Source organism: Calypte anna, chromosome 3 (assembly GCF_003957555.1).
Source record: "Calypte anna isolate BGI_N300 chromosome 3, bCalAnn1_v1.p, whole genome shotgun sequence".
In the NCBI taxonomy this organism is placed as follows: domain Eukaryota; kingdom Metazoa; phylum Chordata; class Aves; order Apodiformes; family Trochilidae; genus Calypte; species Calypte anna.
In genome coordinates this window covers 30737933-30754464 of record NC_044246.1, presented here as the reverse complement: position 1 = coordinate 30754464, position 16532 = coordinate 30737933, and the positions used below count along the sequence as shown (strand labels likewise).

Below are 16532 nucleotides of genomic sequence, written 5' to 3'. Positions count from 1 at the left end.
CTGGTCCTTGTTAGACTTGTGCTCTAGACCTTTCACCAGTTTTGTTGCCCTTCCTTGGATATGCTCTAGCAACTCAATGTTATTCTTATAGTGAGGGGCTCAGAACTGAACACAATATTCAAGGTGTGGACTCACCAGTGCTGAGTACAGGGGCAAAATCACTTCTGCTGGCCACACTATTTTTGATACCAGCCAGGTATACACACACTATTTTTGATACAGCCAGGATGCTGTTGGCCTTCTCGGCCAAATAGCCAAGCTATTCCATTTGAATATGAAAGCTCTTAATTAGATTTTTTTAACTCTCTTTTTGATACTGAAATCTATTTTTCATGGTCCCCTTTTGAAAGAATTAAGTTCATTCAGTCATTTGCATCATGTCAGAGATGCAGAAGTTTTTTGCTTTTTATTTTCTGAGCCTGCAGGCAGGAGTCCTTTGTTTTCTGAAAGTTTTTATAATTAAAATTGTTAATAATGTACCAATGCAGACTGAGCATTGTTAGTTTATGTGTGTATTTATGTTGTCAACTGTTGACTTAAATCTTCAAGACTCCAGAGAATACAATGCGAATGTAAAACGTGATACAGACATAAATGTATGTGCTTCCATTTTTGATTATGGCAATTAGGGTTGGCCCAATTTTAGTGTAATCTAGTACAAGTTTATATTTAGCAGAGTTTATTTTCCATTTCCCACTGGTATCCATAACTGCATGCACGCTGAGAGCTCAGTCAGTAGGTGTTTGAGGGAATTGTTCAAAGCTACATTGTCTTAGTTGGAATCAAAACTCAGAAGTGTTTTCTTGTGCTGCACTACCCTCTCTACCAGCCTAACTGAAATAATGTCATGACTTGGAGAGAAGATTAAGGTATGTCTTCAGATGTTCTTGGAAGTCAAATACACATGCAAAATGTTCCTGAGCTTTTTATTTGTAGGTGATTTGTTCTGCCTCATAAATTTTATGACATACTCCATTATAAGACAATCTAAAAGAAAAATACTGTGGTTTCTAAGTAAGTACGCTGAGTTCAAATTGCTGAGTATTTTAATTTTTCAAATAACAGACCATATGTGTTATTCTATGCTGAGGATTTCTAAATAATTTTTACAGAAAATGGTTACTTCTCTTTGAAAGCAGAAATTAGGTTTGCTTACAAATCTAACCTTGTGACCTGGTGTTATTAGCTTATTAAAGCTAGTATGTATTCAAATATCAAGAATTCATGACTTGGATTACAAATATGTTTCTAAACATGTTAATTAGATTGCAGATAATACTAGGTCATGTATGGCCAGTATGATTTGTTAATGGTAATAGTGTTACTTTGGCAAGTAGCCAAAGTGCTTTTGAAGGTCAGATTTGAAAGTGCTCAGAGACTGTTCTCTGATTATATAAAATAATACATAAAAGATTAATAATCTAAATGGTATATCAGGATCAGTTTGCTCCTCTGACCTTGTAATATTATTTTTGCTGCTTTATATAACTTCTGGGTAATTAATTTGGTTGAGAAAACACAGTAGGTTGAAATACAGTAATAGATAATGTGGGTTACACCAATTTTTGAATTTTGAGAGGCCTGTCTTTGATGTGGTAGATCTTCTTGTCCATCCCTTTAGCCTTCATGTGCTATACTGACAGTTTTATTCAAGACGACAATATCAAATGCTTCATATTTATTTCCTGCAATAAGAAGGCACATGGTTATAATGGATCTTCACCTTAGCCCCAGCTGCAAACTCTGAGTGGGAATGAAGCTTTAGGGACAGAGCAGATGCTTTGCATGCATGAGGATGCTGCCTCTGTCTGCTGCCTCCATCTACATCTCAAATAGAGCTCCCAAGAGGCTGAGTAACAGCTTCATAAATCAAGGGCTGTGAGTTCAGCTTTTCCTGTAGCCAATTAGGAATTCAGTGTATGGTTTGGGGTCCTTCGCTGCTCAAGGTGCAAAAAGGCATAAAAATGCAGGGGAGGGCCAAGGATGAAAAAGTATCTGAGATGACATAATGATAGACAATTATGAAGAGGAACTAGAAAAAAAAATCTATAATATTTAGTAAAGGAGAATCCACTAATAATGTACAAGTATTTAAGAAAACAGTATCAGGTAGTTTGCAATGGCAATTATGTTGCTAGTGCCATGTTGATTACATTTTAGTTAAGTGAAGAAATTTGCAATTGGCATTAAAGGCTTAGCCATGAGCAATTGAAACAATTTGGCTTGTAAACTGACAGAATTATGGTTTGAGTTGGTTTTGGTTTTGATTTTGCTTTTAATCGGGAAATCCCTGTACAAATAACCCTTCCCCATGTGGGATTTGCTGTTGTGTGACCTAAATACCTTTACTCTCCTCAGTTTGTAATTCTTTCTGTAAGAAATATTACACATGTGCACACACATATGGTTCAATAGACAGTTATTTTTCCCATCAATTTTAACCAGCTGAGACCTTTTTCTTCATCCAAAAATTATAGGAAAAACAGTAAATACATAGTAATGAGTTTAAAAGAAGCCATCATTATTAAACTTTGAGTAGAGATTCAAATACTAGTTTTGTACAAGTTATTTTTAAAATATAGATGATTACAACCAAGCTAATGAAGAAGGTACTGGATGGCTTACATCTGAAAAGCTTCCACAGTTTCCCAAGTTGTTTCTGCTGTGTATCTTGCTGCATGAGGTTATTACATAAAGTTTGTGAAGCATCACAGGCTTTACATGCCTGCTTCTTTTAGCCTCTTCTGTGGCTTATGCTGTGTATTCTTACTGCTTTTTTCCTGTCTCCTAAAATACTACTAACAGTATCTGACCCTTTCTCTGTGGGACGTCATTCTGTGTATTGATACTTTAAAATCTGTATGTGTTTGAAACATGTGTTGCACACTTTGCAGAATTTTCACCAGCAAAGAGCTCTCCAGCTAGATTCTCAGAATGGTTTTGTAGAGTAATTTACAACCTTTGCAGCAGATTTTTCACTGGGCCATTTTTTCATTAAGATAAACTGCTAGTGCAGCAGAATACTGTTCTGCCTGGGAATATGTAACAGGAGATGCCCTTTTCCATTAATTTTTAAAACATGACTCAGTAGATCTGTCAAGAATAGTGTTGATGGTGTCCTCTCCCAGGTCAGTCACAAAGGGAAGGCATTTTGTCTCCTAGTAAAAACCCAGTGGAATGAAATAAAACCAGAACCTGTTCTTCCTCCTAGGAGGAGGATTCACATGTATGTTGAAAAGACAGTTCCTGCACCACGGGCAAAATCATTATCATAATAAGCAAGCACTCCCAGGATTTCAGAAGGGCAGAGTGAGGAATACTTTTCAAAATGTGTGCTTTGGTAAGGATTCTGAATGAGTTTTAACAAGGCAGCAGCCCAAGGCGAATAGTTTAATGCATATGGGGTTGGCTTACACTGCAGTGATTGATGACTCTGTGTCTTGCGTGTTTCGGGTGATTGCGCCAAGTGACAGGAGCATTGATCATCCTGATTCAGTGGCAGCTCTTTGTTGTGTGGCATCTACCTCAGCCAGCACCACTCTCCTGCAGTACATGCACAGGAGCTTCTGTTTTGTGATGAGAACACAGAGGAGCGTGTGTGGCTGGCAAGGATTTCCTGGTCTCACTGCCTCTCAGAACCGGGCCCATCTGAAGTGGTGGTGTGGGAGTGCATGGGCACCTGCAGCCCAGTGTGGTGCTGGTTTTGTGTCTGAGTTGTGACAGTCTCTGAGGGTACCTTGTATGGCTGCAAAAAATTATGTATTTTGGCATTCACTGCCTTTACCGCCACGCACCACCTGGTAATATTTCTGTCGCTGCTTAGAAAACATGTAATTTTCTAAGGCACACACTGAAGTGTTGTTCTGTCTCAAGAATAAGATCTTTTGCATCCTCTCTTTCCTTTTTCTTGACTCAGTGTGCTGTGATTCTAAGGCAGGTGTTACTTCATTGCTATTTGATGAAATGGGTACAATTGTTCCAGGGATGAGATCTTCAGGCTCTACCCAGCCCCTGAAGCCAGTGTTTTCCAGGTGTTTGTGACATGACTTCTCAAAGAATGTTCAAAGTCCATTTTCCTTAGGTCTTCCAAGGGAATTAGGAGGAGCCCTAACCTTAACCTGAGAGCTCAGAAGAGGTCAGCTTTGTTTGATGTAAGGTGTGGCAGGAGCTTCAGCCAGCTGGATCTTTAAAAGGGAGAGAAAAAGAAAGTTTCGTAGTGAGATACCCAGAGATAAACATGTTTTAGGTGTGATGAAATTTATTTTAAGTGTTTAGGGTAGTATTGTGAATACCATAAATTAATCTCCTTGCAGATAGGGAAATGTAGGATGGCCTTCAATGAAGATCCATCAGTACTGCTGTTAATTATTCCTTCTACAGAACTCAAGAAAAATAATTAAAAAAAAAAAAAAAGTGTTGAGGTTTTAATTTTGTAATTACCAGAAGGCTAATGATTCTTTGCCAAAGGCCATGATGATGTCTTAAGTATGAGATAATGTAATTACCTTATTCCTGTGCCATTAATTGTGCTCCATTTTAAAAATGTGGTCATCTGTCTTATGAGCAAATGATATTCTATTACCTCAAAGGAAATGTGCTATGAATGTTAAAAGGATGCCACTTAAAATTCACTGTTCTTTTGTTTGAATTTTTGTAGTTAATATTGTAACAGAAGGAGGTTAGACAAGGGAGAACTGTGCATATTTGGTTAGTGTATTCAGCTACACATTACAATTCATGTCAGGGGCCAGCACTTAGCCTGTAAGTTATGGGTCTTTACTTGACTATAGGACACAGAAGTTAAGAGAAAATGGCTCTAAAACCCAGCAGACTTAACAGGGGAATTCAGAGAAACATTTAGCGCATGATGCCACATACAGCTCGCTTTATTTCTATTAGAATGAATAATTTCTGGTTTCTAAGATGTCTTTGGATTTTTAATCTCCAGTAATAAATCTAAATAATGAGCTCGTTACTTGTGAGCTGTGAGAAGGTGTCAACTTTTACATTTGAAATACCTGGATATGGTTTGACAAGGCAGCTAGGGATGAATTAACAGTTTGCCACTGTTGAAATGCATCTCGCTCCCTTTCCCGGCTTCTGCTTATTTGCTTTTCCTGCTTGTTTGAACATGTTCAGACACCTCTGGCCTCACTCAACCTGATTCAGATTTAACCCACTGGAAAAGATTTATTTTTTTCCTCTGTTTTTCTACTTGTTTGTTTTCTGGTTAGCAAATCCCAACCATTTATCTTCCAATTAGATGAGTGCCAAAACCTGTGGGAAGTCTGGACCGCAGGGAGGAAAGGAGGAAATGGTAGAAAGGTGGCAAAATTTACAGGGAATGGGAGCTGCCCTTTTAGGAGAGCAGTGTGCTCATTTGGTTCAGTTGCAGTGCAAAATCATGCCCTAAATTGGTGCTTTGTAATCAGGAATCACTGCAGTTGCACGTCTGTATATTTTCAAGAGGGGAGAGGCAAGCAGAGCTATGGAGATGTGCAGAGCATGCTTTCTGTCACACAGTGCTGCTCCTGGAGTTTTCAGCTTGACTCCCACCCCCTGATTTTCAAATCCAGTACATGCAGCATACATATAGAAGCAGGCCTCTAAAAACCACAAAGAGTCTCATTTAGTTGTGAGACAATCAAGATGTAATAGTTGTCTTCAGTGGTCTCACTTTTAGTAAATAAAGTGAGCTTTCTGCTAATTTTTTCTCTATAGTCTGGGAATAATCTATATGAGTCATGGTACCTATGTGTTTGTTTAATGTATAGGATGATCTTGTAAAGCTAACAGCTATGGATATTAAAAGCTAATAACTCTGAGATGTTATACTGAAGCCTTTAGTTTCTCACATAAAGCTGCTCTGCATTTCAATGGTAAAATTAATCTCTTGCACAAAAAGGAAAATCTTTGAGCAAAGGATTGAAATAGCTTGTTACAGGGTCCCATGGGAATCAGCACATAGAGGAAATTTACTCCTGGGAGCCAAGCTCCCCACTCACCCTTTGCTGCCTGGAGACAGTGACAGTCAGCTGAAGTTTGAGACTCTCAGCCACTGGAGACAAGTATCCTATGAGGATGGTAGCATGAATTGAACTGCTACTGTCATGGGGTATGATGGCAGAGTTTGAATATAAATCTTTGTTTTTAGCAGATGGATTTTGTTTGTGTGGAAAAGTTGAGAATTTCCTGGAGATGTTTTTTTCCTCTGAAGAAATTTATATTAGGAGAGGTCTCAAGCCCTAGAGTTTGAGTACTGCAGCTTGGTGGATATGCTGGTGGATCCAGAAAGGATGCATTTATAGCAGGTCTCACTGGACATGTTCATGCAGGTGGGCTGCTCTCTCTGTCTACAAGACTTCCACGCAGGGAGTCTTGTGTAAATAATAATCTGCTACTGAAGATAACTTCATATAATCTGCTTTCTGAGAATATTTATTTTAGTCAGAACTCCTTAAAGAAGAAAACGCATTTATAGCTGTTAAAAATGTGATCCTTTTGACTTAAAAAGCCAGGACTGCTGTACCTGCTGGTCCAGTCAAAAGTGTAGAATTGTGATTAAGTCAGAAACTTTCAGTGCCCATCCTTCTGCAGAGCACGTGCTGCCCTGGCATCTTCTTTAGCAAAGGGTGAAAAGTACCTTGAGGAGGTAAAAACTTCAATAGCTGATGCAAACTATTTTCTTCACAGCATGAAAAATGTTTAGCCTTAACATATGCATGTATGTGTAGTTTTCTGCTGTACTTTGTGTCCAGTAGTGGTAGCAGAGAGTGCCTGTGTTGCATGCCATCTGAGAATGTGACAGAAGAATAATGAACAGGAAAACTCCCTCTCTTAGGAAAAAAAAAAAAAAAAAGGATCTCTTACATTCCAAAATCAGTCATAATAATGGAAGTTCACATCAGATAAATTGCCAGAGTCAGAATGGACAAACATCTGGTTTATTCATCCCTAGCTATACTAACAAAAATATGATATCCTGTTAGATAAATCACTGATCATCCTAGTTTATCTTGGCAGTTGAGTACCTTGGTATTTTTCACTTAAACAAGAACGTATCAGTACTTTACAGCTAGCATGCCTCCAGCTCCAGGTTCACAGTTCATGTGCTTCTGTGACTTTGAACTCTTCTTTTCCTGAGTTTAGCAGCAGACAGCTGCACCAGAACAGATATGTTTACATGTGGGGAGTAAATGGCAGCTTGCAGCTCAGAGTTTCCATTTCCTTTTATATTGTTCAGGAATCCAGACTTGCAGTTTCTGTCCTAAAGCCTTGCCTCACGTGTATGCATCTGACTTGGCCCTTTATAGTACAAATGTTTTATTTTGACACTGATTTGTTGATAGAAAGAGCTGACTAAGGAGAAGCTACTTTCCCTAGAAATTGCCCTCAATTTGCATGAAGTTCAGTCGTATTTTCAGAAATATCTTTTAAAGAAATTCTAAACATCACTTTCAGTAAGGCTTTTAAGTACTACGTAAATGTGAAGCTAATATGGAATCACTTTTTGCAGCTATAGCATGATAGATGTATTTTTAGGTGGAGAAAAAATTGTATTTTGTCTTAAGTCTGATGATGAAATCTGATTAGCTGCTTAAACCATGACACTGTCTATTTAAGCTATTGTCCTGTGTAGGTGATAAAATATTCCCAGATGTGCTTGTCAAGGCAGTAATTCCACAAAGAGGTTATGGTAGTTATAAACAAGAAACAAAACCACCAGAGTGATTTGTTCATTTGCCTGAAAGCTGAAGTGGAATTAGAGGCTTCACTGAAGAGTATCAGTTGTTCTGATTTTACACCATCCAATACACTTATCATCACCATTGCCTAATTCCACATTTTTGAGCTTTTCCTTTTGTACTAATTTGGATTCTTTGGCTTCTTGCTGTGAATGAAAACAGTAGTTTACTGGTTATTCTGGTAGCTGAACTGCACGAAGTAAGTGCTATATAAATGAGCTGTAGAAAGGTTCATGGAAATTGTGTGTTGTGTTTTGCCTGCTGTTGTTTCAAAGCAGAATTTCCCCAGCTTTTGCTTACCATCAAATGGATCTTTCATGCAAAGAAATTATTTGAACTTATTGGAGCATTTTGATGCAGGTTATTTCTGATACATATGTGTGTGTGTTAATTGCTAGATTTGACCCACAGCTCTCTGTTAAGAGTAATGTAATGGTAGTGCACTGCTGATACATGAAATGTTAATTTTTAATCTTCATTCTAGTGTTCCTTGTGATACTTGCACTGCAAAATTGAAGCATAAAATCAAACAACAGACTATTTGTAGAGTTAGGTTTTACACTTTATGTGACCATGCAGCGAGACAGCTGAGAGAGCTGTACTCATTGAAAATTACACCCAGATAATAGCCTTTCAGTACTTGTCTGGATCATTTTCCAGCCTTGTCACTGAAAGAAGGGGATCTAGAATGAAAAGCAAGGCCTGGGACTGTAAAATCCCAGATCTGGGTCAGCTTATATTGCCATGTGATTTTGTTCTCAGGCTGGAAATGCAAACACCTTTATGTTTTCCATGAGCTCACTGAAGGCAAATCGTTTACCTCTTTGCTTTCATTAGAAAAATGTTTGTGACTGGGAAATCAAAGCAAGCAGTTGACATCATGCCAACATCATCACATGTTATAACCACCCTACCTGCTTGCAGCAGCCCAGGTAGCAGGGATTCATGGGGCTGGAAAGTGGCCTCTTGGCAGGGGACAGGATGAAGAGGCTTTCCAGGAGGGGACCTGAAGCTGGGCAAAGACTCTGTCCAGGCAGGTAGGGGTAGTCACGTCATCATCTTTCCTTCAGCTGAGGTACAGCAGACTACATCTTCTTACACAGAAATTTGTTCCCCAAATCTTCATCAGATCACCTGTAATCTGTAACTACCTTCTTTTGACAAACCATATGCAAAAAACGATAACCAAAATAAATGAACCAATGTATTACTTTAAATTTCTGTTGTTTCATTTAAAGTGATTAGCTGTTTTATCTCATAATCTCTAAATGTAGGCTAGCCTGAAACTTCCCATTCATAGTCTGTATTTGTTTTTAATTGATGCTGTCATTTGAAAGCAGGAAACAATCTGAAAGTAATTGTATTAAATGTTTCAGGACAAAGATTTTTAAATATAATAGCTTGGCATATTACTCCATCTTCTCACCGTTCCTCAGAGGAAATAAAACAGAGTTAGCAACTTTCATCCAGGCAGCTTTTCTACTACATCCTGTTTCCTTCCGCACACTGGAGAAAGAATCAAGGTTCCTCTCCCTTTCCTCCTCTTCAAATGAAGAAATCCCATTCTCCTTGTTGTAACACTCACTCGGTGAGCACCAGTGTTCTGCTAACTTTTCTGGTGCTTACGCAGGATTTAGATTGTTTAGGGAAGAGTGTGTTTTTTCCCTCCATATCAAAGGAAAGCATGGCAAAGAATAGAATATGCACAGCTGGAGAAGTGCCCCTGCACACCTTTCCTGGGCATTTGCACGGGCTGCTGAGGCTGCCTGGAGGGTGTGGAGCACCTCCCGGAGAGCCCTGAAGTGCTGTGTGAGCTGTTGCTGTCCTTGATGGAAGGCTGAAGCCACTGCTGCTTTTCTCTCTCTGAAAGGTACACTTCCAGTCCTCCTTTCTCTATGGAAAGCTGACCCTTGAAAAGGCTTGGCATGGAAAAGGGTTAACTCCCTGGAAACTTCGTTTGCAAATGTTAGGAGACTGCTATGTGTATACACTGGCAATCTCCCTAAGAGACAAATTATTTTCCCACCCTCTCAAGTACTTGGTAGTTTATCTGTTGTTTATATTAAAGATTGATCGTGGTTATATATTCCTTACTCAGAGTTCTCATTAATCACACTGTTCCACATAAGAGACGGGAGAAGAATGCGGGGTACTGGAAAGCAGACTTGATCTGTAGCTCTGCTTTTAATACGACTTATCCTGATATTAGCTTTGTTCCTGTGAATTACTGTGTTTGTGTGAACCCCTTTTATTATTTTTCTTTCTCTTTTTGTTTTTGGCTTTTGTTTGTGTCCACGTTTAGTATGTCTGTTTTTCTCAGGGAGGTTCAGAAAAAGACAATGGGCTTATTACAGTGATTTTTTTGAGAATTTTAATCGCCACACTTGCCCTGTTACTATTTCAAGAGTTCCCTGTGCTCCCCTCCTGCATGCCCACCCCCTTGTTTGCTATCTCTGGCTTCCTCCTCCATCCTCAGCAGCCATTTCCTCCCTCCCAGCAGAGCTGGGCAGGCAATTGTTTCAGCCTGTGCAAAACGAAGGGCTGGAAAGGAGCGATGGGGTGAGGACAAATGCACAAAGGCTGCGACTTCCTGAAGTGCTCCTGCTGCCAACAGCGAGATACTTTCTCCCACAGCAGCAGAGCTGATCTTCCTTGACCCTGCTGATGGTTTCCACCCCTGATATGTTCAATCGGCTGTTTGTGGTTCCCCTTCTAAGCACAGGAGGCACAACTGATGGCAAAAGGGAGAGAAGGAAAACACAATTTACTGGTTCTTGTAAACTGATTGGGATTATGGGGGCAAACTGACAGCCTGGCAAGGAGTCAGGTCCAGGAGCCTCTGGAGCAAGAGATTTTCCCACCCTGACTGCTCTGATCAAAGTCCATTCATGTATTCCAGAGGCACGCATCAATCCCAGTTCTTCAGTGAGTGCTGGTGAAAAATAGTTACATCATCAAATTTTCATCCTTCAGGAGATTTAATCCCTTGAATTTTTTAATTGCTTTGTGCTTGTGTTTGTCTAATAAAAAGACATTATCTGGATTTTAAAAGTGAAAATTGAAATAATATATATTTGACAAATCAGAGCAAATTAGCCCTGAAGAGACTCACATCATTTAATACAGGTTATCTTATCTTTTATTTGTAGCTCTTGTAAAAATACTTTGCCAGGCATATCCTAATTCTGCACAATATTTTTCTTTTTTTTTTCTGAGTCACGTGAATGTCTTACTTCTTTAGTGCAAAGTCCTGTTTTATAATTCATTTTTTCATAGTATCTTCAACACTGAGACAGGGCTGTAAGTGCTGTTTTTTGTTTATAATTAAACATCTGCTCCACAAAGGCAAGAGATGATCAGAAGTTCGGCTAACCCAGGAGAATTTACGTCCATTAATTATGATGAAAGCACATCTTCAGTGAAATCAAGGGAGGAGGAATAATGTAGTGAAGTCTTAGATTTCTAAGAATTTGAAGCATTTTAAAGAAATATAATTAAACGGAAATAGCTATTTTAAAGGGCTGTTTTTAAAATACTGCTAATTTGGATTGCTTCAGTGACTACCCATGTGACTACTTTTGATAACATATTGTACATATCAAGAATAAGGTAATTTATTTCTGAGTTGGGAATATTTTTAAAATCAGACTCAGTAATGTAAATAGACCTCTGTTTGAAAGTTCATTCAAAACTGAGTACTTGTATATATTGAAGAGCACTGTATGCTAGAGGAGAAATATCCCCCAGTGTTTAACTGAAAGCATGTTTTATGTGTGGTTTTGTTATGTTTTTTTAATGTTTAACAGTGACTGAAGCTGGCTTTGGTGCTGACATTGGGATGGAGAAATTCTTCAACATCAAATGCAGAGCCTCTGGCTTGGTTCCCAGTGTGGTTGTACTTGTTGCTACAGTGAGAGCTTTGAAGATGCATGGAGGGGGGCCAAATGTAAGTTTTTGCACCTTTCTTGGAAAAGAAAATTGTTGCTAATATTTGAAATAAGTAAAATACCTTGGTTTAAGAAATATTCGGGGTAGCTTATGGGGCACTGTTTAGATACCCTTCCTGAGTTACCTCATTATATAGATGTTACCTCCAAAGGTAATAGGGGAATGGAAAGGCACTAATGAAAGAAGAGGGAGGAAAGGACTTTGAAGGAGTACTACATATTGTTAAGGGAGGGAAGCTTGCTGTCATGAAAAAAGTTATAATACTTATATACATTCTTTTCACTGCCTTTTGATATAACATTTGTGAGTGCCTTGAGGTAGTTGCAGTCTGGGAAGGTTGGCAGCTGAGGAGGAATGAAGAGAGTTTGGGTCAGTGTGTGATCAGAAGCAGGGTACATTGTTAGGGAAGGTTTTGAGATTTGTTTCACTGCAGTGATGGGAACCCCTCCTGTCTTTTTGATCTGCTCGGGTTAATTCCCTCAGGGATGCTAAGGTAACTGGTAAAGTTGTTCAAGTGTTCTCCCAGTGTACCAGAAGTCATGAGAATAGAATTTTTTGCAATTTAAGCCAAAAGAGACTTGTACAGATTGCTGATTGTAGAAGGTACTCCTCAGTGATATGAGCAGATCACACTCAGCTAGCCAAGCAGACAGACACTTATCTCCTAGAAACACTTCCATCTGCCTAGCAGCATGCAAGTCAGTGATGCTGCCAGGGAAACAGTCTCACTCAGTGAAAATACCAGAGCTGTTGCCACAGCCACAAAATTTTGGGATGTGTGGTCTCCCTTACAGCTACTCAGAACTAAAGCTGAACTGTCCTTTTGCAGTCTTTCAGGTTGACACCACTGTATAACTTTCTATCATTTTAGTCCACTTCTAATGCAAGTTGTCTTTAATTATATTCCTCAATGCTTATCAAGACAGGTGTATTGTCATGTGTGTTACCATTCAATCTAGCAAACATATGACTTAAATATGCCTTAATAAATATCTTTATTGGTCTGATCTGTGTCTTTAGAAGTATAAATCTTTTATTTGTTTACATAATACATCATAGAGGCATGTAGAGTACTGCATACTTTTACCGTATAGATTAACTGTAAAGTGGACCAAGACCCATGTTCCAGACAAAAGTGTCTAAATCCAGTGCCTGGGATAAATGTATTTGGTTCTTGGAGACTCAGTATATAATATGCTGGTGATACTCTTTGTCTATAAACCTTTGCTGTCCAGCAAAGTAAATAACTTGCATGCAGTTCCTTGTCATGGGCAATAATGATGACAAGACATCCAATGATGTTCCTTGTCTAGTCATCTGTGTTACTGTTATTCCTTCAGCCAGCTGTTGGAGGATGTTGTACATTGTCTTTGCACTGCTGGTGCTTTGTTAAATCCAATTACCTCCTCTCTAGTAAATCTTTTACAACCGTTTGCTGAGTCACTACATGTGTCTTGCTCCCTAAATACAATAGGAAGCTATGCTGTTCTCCATGATCTGGTGTAACTTGGAATAAAGCAGAAAGCTGCAGTGAAGCTATGGTGTGTGCGATATATGTGCTGGCTGACAGTATAAAAAGTGCACTTCTGACTATTTAGGATTATGACAAGTGATGACTTTGTTTATTATTGCAGGTAACTGCTGGTGCCCCATTGAAGAAAGAATACACAGAAGAGGTAAGAGTGACTTTAGAAGTTTTTGTTTAAAGGAACAAAACAGTGGGGTGTGTGGTGAGTCAGAACTTACTCCTTTGGCTGAATACTGTGCAGCTTCAGGTTTGACAATAAGCATACTCTAATGCTGACATTCAGTGAACACCTTTAAGAGGCATTGCCAACAAGTAAGGCCATCTCAGTCTTTCCCCATCCACTTGGTATTATCTCTCTTGCATGTGTCAGGTATGTGACTGCATGGTAGATTGTACTGAGGCACTGAGTTAGCTGAAAAATAACTTTTTTCAGTAGTTCTTGCAGGACCCTTAGGTTTTTAGGCAGTTCTGCTCTTCATTCCAGTCTATTATACAGGCCTTCATGGCTACAGAAGGGCAGAGTGTTCAGGGATCAAAGACACTGGCTAAAATTGATAGCTTAACTTGTGCATTAAGCAGCCAAACAGTTTATTCTGTTTGTGCTTCATGTCTGGTAATGGATATCACTCTTCAAACATGAGTGGATTCTACTGTTTGGGTCTTTTTTCTCTTTGCCGGAGCAAAATTCTGGCTTTTTGGTTTTATCAGGCAGAGGATATCTGTGTTATTGCAATTAAGACAAGGCCTACAAACCATGAGGTAAAAGAGAAAATAAGGAAATCCATTAATATGCTTTTATCTGGGATATATCATAGAACAGTTTGGGTTGGAAGGGACCTTGAATATGATCTAGTTCCAACCCCCCTGCCATGGGCAGGCACACCTCCCTCTAGACCAAGATGCTCCAAGGCCCATCCATCCTGGCCTTGAACACTTCCAGGGATGGGAACTTCCCTGGGCAACTTGCGCCAGTGTCTCACCATCCTCACAGGAAAGAATTTCCTCCTAATGTCTCATCTAAATCTACTTTCTTCCAGTTTAAAGCCTTCCCACCTTGTCCTTTCACTCCATGCCCTTGTGAAAAGCCCCTCCCCAGCTTTCCTGTTGGTCCCCTTCAGGTAGTTGGAGGCTGCTATAAGGTCCCCAAGGGAGCCTTCTCTTCTCCAGACTGAGCAACCCAACTCTCCCAGCCTGTCTGCACAGGAGAGGCTCTCCAGCCCTCTGATCATATTTGTGGTCCTCTGGGCTTGCTCTAGCAGCTCTATGGCCTTCTTGTGTTGGGGACTCCAGGACAATACTGCAAATGCAGTCTGAAGAGAGTGGAGTAGAGAGGGAGAATCACCTCCCTTGACCTGCTGGCCATGCCTCTTCTGCTGCAGCTCAGGATGCTGTTGGCTTTCTGGGCTGCAAACACACAGTGTTGGCTCATGCTAAGCTTCTCATCAACCATCAAGACCCCCAGGTCCTTTTCCTCAGGGCTGTTCTCAGGCCATGCTCCATCCAACCTGTAATTGTGCTTGGATATAGATAAATTAGACTATGCATCTAATACATCTCCATATCTGCTGTAATTTGTTTATAAACTTTGCAACCAAGAAACGAACAGCCCTTCCACAATTGTGACAGGCAGTCACCAGCTGCACTCTCTCCTTGTGTCCCAGAGAAGAGCAATGCATTCATATACAAAATTTGGACACTGCTTAGTCACTTAAATGACTTTTGCTCATTAATTAAAATAAGAATTACTAAGATCAGTGCCAAAATATTTTTGTCTGGAAGTATGCAACTTGCCTATAACTGTTATGATCAGCACTGATTATGTTCTCTTTAATTTATGGAAAGTTTTTTGACTGGAGAAGACTTCATGTATCTTATCAATACCATTATTTTTTATTTTATTAAACAGAACCTCCAGCTGGTAGCTGATGGTTGCTGTAATCTACAGAAACAGATTCAAATTACTCAGCTCTTTGGAGTTCCCGTGGTGGTTGCTCTAAATGTCTTCAAGTAAGTATGGTCTTTTTTTTCTCTTATGTAATAAGTCTACAGTTCAGCTCTAAGTTCAACAGTTCAGAATTCACACTTTTCTTGGTTGTAAATTAATCACTTTTGGCACGAAGAAAATAAGCTGTTAAAGAATTTCCTTTTCTCATCATGACTGTGAAGACCTTTAAATCCTTAAGTTGTTCTTGAGGTTTTAGAACCACCAAAAATATATGCTGTTATGGAAATACCAATCTTCTGTGTTAATTAGCTGTAACAATTACAGAGAGTGTTTTTGAAACATAAATAACTATGCTGCACATAAGCACATCATGTTTATGGCATAATTTCTATACAGACTTACTTTACAACTGCTGATGGTACTAGAAGGTTAAGTATATAAGGCCATAAAAGAGAACTAATTAAAAAAAATAATTAAACTGAACTGTCTGGTTGGCAGAACTGATTCTCCTGCTGAGATTGATCTTGTGTGTGACATTGCAAAGCAATCTGGAGCATTTGATGCTGTACCCTGCAACCACTGGTCAGCTGGTGGTAGAGGAGCAGTAGAATTAGCTCAAGCTGTGGAAAAAGCAGCCAATCAGAAAAGCAGTTTCAAATATCTCTACAACTTGGAGGTAAGGATTTTTTTTATTCTTTTTTAAACTTTTTTTAAAATTTTATTTTGCAAGCATGTTGCATCAATGTTGGCATTAAAACAAGAAGAACATTACAACAAAGCTATCTAGCATACTTGGAAAGGGCTTGACTTGGCTTAACATAAAAGCTGGAGCTAACAGTCTGTGGCTCGGCTAATCAGAGCAGCAGGATACTTGCTGGTAATGCTTGTTATTTAGTGCATTGAATGATGTTTCTAATACTTTATCTTTAACATAGAAGTTATGTCTGTTAATGGAACTTTAATTATTGTGGGACACTTCTCCACGATGATTTCAGTGGTGATATTTGTCCTGACAATCACCTAAAATAAAATACAGTTACTGTACCTCAGTAATGGATGTTTCACCAAGTTGTGTTTCTCTGAAGTATTCACTATCTGTATAAGAACACAGTTAGAGGCAGCACATGCATGCTGAAGCTACACATCTGCCCAGCCAGACAGGTCAACCCAGTGAAAAAGCACTGCCTTTACCAGCACCCCCTTACACACCCATAGCCCTCAGATGGACATGGAGACCACAGTCCTGTTCCTCCTCTCCTGCTGCTTGGGACTGGAGTCTGCTAGCACAATGTGGCACACACAATGTATGGGTCACTGCTGTTGTTGCCCTTAGATCTATCCAGGAGCAGCCTCCAGTGACCCTGCC

The 16532-nt window shown here is 39.4% G+C and overlaps 1 protein-coding gene across 1 annotated transcript in view; it reads left to right on the top strand.

Annotated features, from left to right (window-relative positions):
* Positions 1-16532, top strand: part of MTHFD1L (methylenetetrahydrofolate dehydrogenase (NADP+ dependent) 1 like) — a 147613-nt gene that overhangs the window by 71548 nt on the left and 59533 nt on the right. Inside the window, exons 20-23 of the mRNA XM_008496933.2 lie at positions 11552-11691; positions 13328-13369; positions 15128-15228; positions 15665-15842. Coding sequence (XP_008495155.1) covers positions 11552-11691; positions 13328-13369; positions 15128-15228; positions 15665-15842 — 461 coding nt within the window. The remainder of the gene's footprint in view (positions 1-11551; positions 11692-13327; positions 13370-15127; positions 15229-15664; positions 15843-16532) is intronic.